We start from the raw sequence: 7,654 nt of genomic DNA on the forward strand, positions 1-7,654 counted from the left end.
AACGCTTGAAAGAACATGACATTTTGATGTACTCAAGCTTGGCTTCGAATGTGAAGAAAAGGTTTAAAAACAGAGCAACCGGTTTCCAACAGTGCAGAGGAGGGGTTCTGGCTACCCCTCACCCGATGCAAAGGTCGAGGCGGAAGAAAATGGTAGAGGTAGAATTGGGAAGATACAGAAGAGAGCTGAATAAGTAAGGAAGCAAATTGAAAGGTTTTAAGAGAAGAAAATGGACTTTGGTAGTACAAGTAATGTGGAGAACAGGCAATAAGTGGTCTATTCAGCAACAGATCAGCTTCCAAAAGGCCATGCGGGACGGGGCCAAGCTGGAGATACGCAGAAAGACCTTTCTAGTACAAGCATGGACGTAACCGGCTGGTTGTTGACGAGAATACAGTTTTTATTCTTTTGTGCGCTGTATGCATCCCATGCGGCTTTTGTGGAAAACTTTGCGGTTGGTAATCTAAAGTATGCACTCAGAGAAACCTTTTACTGCTTTTGTTAGCACTTTTTGGGGCATGAACGTAGATGATATCTGCGACATTAGTGGAGTAAATATGTGCGTCTTATTTCAGCGATCCAGCAGCTGATTATCAACCTCTTGTTGGAGATACGACAGGAGGCGCGTGTTATGTTGCATCAGCTGCGCTCGGACAGAATGTGCACAAGGTGTTCAGGTGCTCAAGCTGCACCTTCTCCGGCGGCAAGCGTGCACCTTCCCACCCTCCCAGCTCACTCCATTGAGGAGCTGGAAGCAGCTGAAGCAGCTCTGGCAGATGACCGCGTGGCTGCTGCTTTAGTAAGTCTAATTATTTTTAATTTTGCTAATAGTCTAATTTGCGTGCGCGCATGCGTGCCGCGGCAGCTGCAGTGATTAGCAATGATGCGGGCTTGGCATTGTTCAGGTACTATGTGCAAAAACGTTCTCTGGGGCCAAGAGTAGCTGCGTGTCATGGTCAGTAAATGTGTTTTCAGTATTGAAGATCGCTACTGTAAGTGGTGTATGAATGTAAACGAACAAAGCCTGTAGATCAACTTATAAGATGGCTACCATGACATTGGCTAGTGTGGCCTTTCACAATAAAGGCTCCCGACACAGGTGCTCTTCGAACAATGAAGTGCTGAATCAAGAGTGAGCATTTTTAAAAAGAGGTGTTAATGATTACACCAAGACAGTAGGGGCACTGTTTCTGCTGCTTTTCAGTATTGTATTCCTTGCCAGCCTACGTTCACATGGCCTGACACCATTAATAACGCTTCAGATGAGACCAGATAGTGTCATTTTTTTGTTAGCTTCGAAGCTCTGTGATACATTGCTAGTTTGCAGGGTTATGCTTAATTGTTCGCGCATTCAATGGAACTGTTGGGCCTTGGCCTAAGCTGTTGGCGTCGAGGCTGTGCTAATTTAACTTACGTGCTTTGGCTTGCAGTGGAGTAAATGGTTTAGTTAGAAGGATCGTGCTTTCCTTTGAAGCTCAGCTGTTTAGCTTGCACATAGTGTGAACTTCTCTCTTGCGGATGTGTGAATGCATGTCACGTAGTGACATTGCAGGACGAAGCAAGGACGGTGTGCAGGGGTGAAACTGCTGAACCCATTGGGGTGCCGAACTGTGCCAAATCGTCGCTCTACATGCTGTGACAAGATTGAATTCTCGCTCATTTCTGTATCGTGCCTGCGCAAAATTTTATTTACGGTTGAAAAATTCCGCCGAGTACAAAACCGAAACTTGGGCCAGCACTTTTAAACGTTAGCGGCGTTATTCCACTACTGTATCATTGAAAGTATAAGTAAATAAATAATGTGAAATTTTTAATAGTTTGCGAGTAGTCTCCTGTTCGATCCGACACACCGTGCTTTTTCGTTCCAAGTGCCGGACAGATATCTGAAAGCAAGGAGGTTCCTGCTCTCCAGAACTCTTGGTCCGAAACTGTGACATTTCTAAGCAAAGCCCATAGCTTTAACACGCACAACATCCCACACTTGTTGCAGAATTTGAACCTCATTATCATCATCATCATCAGCCTTACTATACCCCTTGCAATTATATTATTATTTCGTGATATGGCCGATTGCCAGGAACTGTGAAAATATGAAAATGAAATAAAGTAGGTGGTGCAGAATCATCACATATTATACTGGTGGACTAGACAGGGCCGAGGACAGAAGTAATTCCTAGGAAAGTGCAGTTAATGTTTAGAAACAACCAAGTTTACTTTTTTTTGTTGTTGTTGTTAAAATGCAAAAGGGATTCTTTCCTTAATTGCTATCAGGGCAGCTAAATTTTTTTTCGTATTCACAAACATGAGGAAAAAGTTTGGGGAAAACAAGCATCAACTTTAAAGCTGTTACATAACGTCGTTATTAAAAAGTTTGGGGAAAACAAGCATCAACTTTAAAGCTGTTACGTAACGTCGTTATGAACTCCCATCTTCTGCGGATCGTTTGCTTGCATGCACTGTGCGTCTTGTTTAATTGCTAATCCCTTAATGTGTGCCTCTATTAGCTCTCACATACAGTTGTAACCTACCGCATTATTTGAAAGGCCACCCGACATAGACAGACATAGCATGTCCGACATGAACCCAATTTCCATCTTGTCCTCCCATCTCAAAGGCGCTGCCCTGGTCGGCAGCTCCTGTCAAGTCGGCCATCTGTTGTGGTCACGTGTTATCAAACAACCCACCAGCAGATCAGTGTCCGGCCATGTCACCTGCCGATGCCAGACTTTCTGGAGAATGGGGTCTCTAACAGTGTCGCCAAAAAATGTCGATCATGAAAAACTACTGCGAATGTGACCAGTCTAAGCTAGTAAACAGCTACGGTGTCTTAAGAGCTGTACAAATATTGTGGAGGGTATTTTGAAAGGTAGCCTCTCTCTGCTCTTCATTTTAGTAGTTGAATACATGTTTTTGTGCCAAATGAAAATTGAATAATTGAAGTACGTTTCTTGTTTGTTTTCAGCGGAAGCGTCTTACGCGCCTTGGTGGGACGTCACTGAGGGAGGTTGGCAGCAGCGTCATGACTGCCGTAATGAGTATTGCTGTTCAGCAGCAGTTTAGCTTGCACGGGAAGAAAGGAAAGAGGCCGTTCGTCAACATGAAATTGTGCAGGGTTGCAACCGGTACGTCGTTTAATTTTTTCTTTGTAGTTTCTTCTCTGCTCGCGTGCCGGTTGTGACAAATTGTGCCGTGTGTCGTTTTCGCACTTGCACCCACTGCAGCTGCACGGATTGATATGGAGCCAGTTTGTAAACTGTGCTGAAAGCAATTAATTTACTCCTGCGTGCTGTGCCGCGTCTGCATATGCAAATAAGTGTGTCAACAGATGCAAGGAAGGAACTCTAAGACGGAAAAGTATCATGTTCTTCACGGTTAACTTCAGGATATAACGGACGTGGAGGCTCCTGCCTATTGCCAATATTTATCTAACTAGGGTGCATTCTCTACGACTAAACTAACTGGAGTTGAGGTTTCAAAAGAGCTTTCCACCGACACTGAATGACTTGTTGGATTGCTTCTTGCGGGGCTGTAAGCTAAGTAACTGCCGTGTTGTCTTCCAATGATGGTTCCCATAAGCTGCCATCATATTGCTTGCGCGGTGCGCGCACATATTTGATTAGAAATGTGGCCTTGAATACAAGCCGTCACGGCTCTGTAACTATTGGGACGAGCTCGTCAAATGAGCTCGCTGATTGTTGTAAAGCAATAGTCTAGTTCTTTCCTCGCATCGACCTTTCACTGCACCGCCAAAATCTGCAGTGGTGACGGCATTGGAAAGGCCACAGTGACGATGATACATTAGAATTATTCCGAAGGCATCTTTTAGCCGCATGTGAAAACTCGTGCTTTAGGTGAAACTGACTGTGTCCTCTCCATATGCCGGCAAGAATGCGAAAGGTTATTTGCATAAGCCTTTGCTTACCATGTTTGATTCAAGTCGCCTGTATTTGAGCAGATCGCGTGTGAACAAAGCCCGCAAGGTCTACTGCTGGCGCTAGATAAAGCTCACAGAAGCAGGAGCTGCAGGCTTCTTGTATTCAGCTTGCCAAGGACATCACGTGGCTGACACTCAAAAAAGGTTCTTTTCCTGTCCTCACCACAAAATGGTCACATGGTGGGGACAGCAATTCAGCCGGTAGGAACATGAAAAACTGCCTACAAAGCATTTGTATTATCTTCAGGAATCGGCTGACCAACTATTTCTTGGTCGGTCAATTCGGGCACCACGACAATGTAACGAAATTGTCTTCAGCTGTAATCAAGTCCACAAGCGCAACATTCGGAAGCAACGTTTGACACAGTGGGAATGCCAAGACACTTCCAGTCGTTCTTCACAGCAATTTTCTGCCTCTCATTCCAGATTGTAGTCACAGTGCTAGGCAGCACATCCCTTTTTTTTTCCTTCTTCTGCTCTTGGCCATCCTAAAAGTTGACTTCCATCTCGCCCCACCACGGTGCAGTTAAGAGTGGTTTTCCTAGCACAATACCCCACCTGTCCTTCAACATATCTGCAGTTATCTGATCCTCTCCAGCTGCTTTTAATAGTTTCTAAAGCTTTCTTAACCTCGTACTTTGTCACTGGCAGAATGCCTGACTGCTCTTCACTACTGCCTATCTCATTATTGTCCTGACTACGTCAGCTACTGTATATAAGTCAGTATAGAACTCCTCGGCTACTTTGACTATCCTGTCCATATTCGTGATGAAATTGCCCGTTTTGTCACTTAGCGCGCAACGTTACTAGAACCAGCTTCAGTTTGAAATCTCCCCGCCTCCGCTGTACATTGTGGGTGGCGCCCGGCCGCTTTCCGGGGTAGGTGGCACGGCGGTCGAAACCAGCTCCTGACTGACGCTTTCTGGCGCGCGATGGGAAAAGGGCAGCGCGCCTTTTTTGTTTGTTTGTTTTCAGCAGCTGCGACCTTGGTAGTCATAAAACAGTTAGGAACTAATGTAAAGCCTTGCAAGCAACCATTTTTAAGGTTGCTCTCTGTTTACGTGATTCCATCACCATGCGGATCAATTTTTATTATTTTTTTTTTCCATTTTGTTTTAATCTGGAGGGGAATTTCGTGGCACCGGGATTCGAACCACGGTCCTCTTGCACGCGAGATGGACGTTCTACCTCTAAGCCACTGCTGGCACCAATGTCGGCTAAAGGAGTTGTCCACATATGAAAACATTGTCACTTTGTCCCAAACTTAGGCGCTTACTTGGCTGAAATTATTTCCAGAGAGCCAGATTACTACTCACGATCTCTGACAGAAGTCCTCAGCGGTCAAAAATATATACTTTAGATTATTTCATGTCCTGCTTTTGCCCATAAAGAACAAACAAGTATATTCTGTATATGACCAAATAAAAGATGTTCCACACACTTGGTGCTCTTAACAGTGTCGTTAAATATTACAAGATGTTAAATTACATCACCTGTAAAATACCATGTGCCATAAAAATACAATTGCCTATGAGGATATCACTCGTGCCTAATTTTTTTTTTTTTGTGCTACTCCTAGTCCGTGTAGGAACGTTCGCATGACTTGATCAAAGCAGTCTTTCACATAATGTGTTAAGCTGCGACTGTGTTCAAATGAGTATGCGCAACACAAAACGGAAGTGTTAGCGTAGCTAATTTACGTTTGGCTTTTTCATGCACAGTTGTCAATAGAAATTAAGAACAAGAAATGGGCATGGGCAGGACATGTAGTGCAAAGAGAGGATAACCGATGGTCGCTTAGGGTAACAAACTGGATTCCAAGGGAAGGAAACCGTAGCAGGGGGCGGCAGAAAGTTAGTTGGGTGGATGAGGTGAAGAAGCCGCAGTGGTCAAGTGGATGCAGCTAGCACAGAACCGGGTTAATTGGAGAAATATGGGAGAGGCCTTCGCCCTGCAGTGGGTATAGTCAGGCTGCTGCTGATGATGATGATGATGTCAATAGAAGTATGTGGAACCCAGTATCCTATCTGTGTTCCTATTTATTTAAATGTATCCATAATGTACACCTGTTCTATGCAGATGCAATCTCCGAGAAGCTGGGGGTGGATTTCTCTGAAGCGCTGGGATTCATTCAGAGGTGGTTGCCAGGGGCTTGTGATCGAGGAGGCGGAAGGAAGAGGAGATTAACCGAGAACCACTGCAGTATGTAATGTCTGGACAACTATCCGGAATCCCAGTGCCGGCCCATTCCCATGCATGGGGCTCTGTGCGCTACTTGTGCCTGTGCTTTTCTTGCCCCCCCTCACCCCACCCCCTTTTTTGTGCAATCCCTCTCCCTCTACAATCCCTCTCCTAGCATGTATCAATGACTTGGATCTGTAATAGTATCTGCAATGTCAAATAAATATTATAAAATGACCAAAGAATGCTTTGCAGCACCAAGCAACTGCCTCGCACATCCTTTGGCACCTTCGGCTCGGTCAGGCGAACTGGACCCTGCCGGGGTGACGCAGTGGTTAGGGCGCTCGACTACTGTGCCCAAGGACGCGGGATGGAATCTTGACCACTCTGGTCGCTTTTTGATGGAGGCGAAAAGGGAGACACCCGTGTGCTGTGCGATGTCAGTGCATGTTAAAGATCCCTACGTGGTCGAAATTTCCAGAGTCCTCCACTACGCCGTCTCTTATAGCCTGAGTTGCTTTAGGATGTTAAACCCCACAAACCAAACCAAATTTGTGCACTGAGGCTATGTATCACGGATGATGCTCTCTTCGTCAAGTGGGGCACGCAGTTTTAAAACTGGCACATTGTGTACGTAGCTGTGTGCAAAGCAAGCGTGCAGCTTTTTTTTTAATATATGCTACACTTGACAGTGATTTGTTTCAGTTGACTTCAGCATCCTTTTTGTTGCATGTAAGCATTTCTGTTTTTTTATGCCCGTATGGCAAATAATATTTCGCTATACCATGACCGTCTTAGCTTATGTTGTCCAATATTCTCGTGGAGAAATATTTTGCCGCAAGTAGTATCTTAAGGCACAATGCCCAGCTTCAAAATAAGTTATTACCGCAATCCTTTGGGTGTTTACTTGGCAAGTTGTAACATTTTTATATTGCTGTTTTCATTAGTTGTAAAAATAGCATGTAATTATGCACGCTACTGCAAAAGTACAACTGCCAATTTGTTGCTCTGCACAGCTAACAAATTGCTCTAAAGGGTCCCGCGATCTCTAGAGACATCCTCACTGCTCAAAAATATAGGCATACTTTGGAGTATTTCATGACCTGCTTTCGCCCGCAAAAAGCAAATGAGTACCAGCTGACAAGAACACTTTTTAACCCTTTCACTGTCGGCTGTTTCTGACTGGGACGCACCCCCAGTGTCGGCTTGGTTTCAGAGAACGAGCATATCAGGGAACGAGCATAAAGATTTATTTTGCATCATGATGGATATACAAATAAATTAGTCAATGCAATTTGCACATTTCAGTGTTCTGCAGGTGTTTAAATAAACATCATCATCATCAGTCTGACTATAAATGATATATGATAAAATAAAAAAAAACACGCTCAATACTTCTTTAGAGTGTGGTGGATCCTGAGTCCGAATCCGAGCTTGGCTGGTAATCAGAACCCGAAGAGCCATCGCTCCAGTCAACCGTCGAAGGTCCCGCGCGGTCCGCCATCCGAAAGTAAGCGCGCGCGGAGGGCGCACATTCAG

At 44.8% G+C, this 7,654-nt stretch overlaps 1 protein-coding gene across 1 annotated transcript in view; it reads left to right on the forward strand.

Annotated features, from left to right (window-relative positions):
- Positions 1-6,372, forward strand: part of LOC146189191 (uncharacterized) — a 28,633-nt gene extending 22,261 nt beyond the window's left edge. Inside the window, exons 8-10 of the mRNA XM_084604079.1 lie at positions 576-799; positions 2,963-3,122; positions 6,014-6,372. Of these exons, the coding sequence (XP_084460205.1) occupies positions 576-799; positions 2,963-3,122; positions 6,014-6,144 (515 nt within the window). The 3' untranslated portion in view covers positions 6,145-6,372. The remainder of the gene's footprint in view (positions 1-575; positions 800-2,962; positions 3,123-6,013) is intronic.
- Positions 6,373-7,654: the final 1,282 nt, after the last annotated feature.

The sequence above is a fragment of the Amblyomma maculatum genome, chromosome 5 (assembly GCF_055883805.1).
Source record: "Amblyomma maculatum isolate TAMU_Amacu chromosome 5, ASM5588380v1, whole genome shotgun sequence".
Lineage (NCBI taxonomy): Eukaryota > Metazoa > Arthropoda > Arachnida > Ixodida > Ixodidae > Amblyomma > Amblyomma maculatum.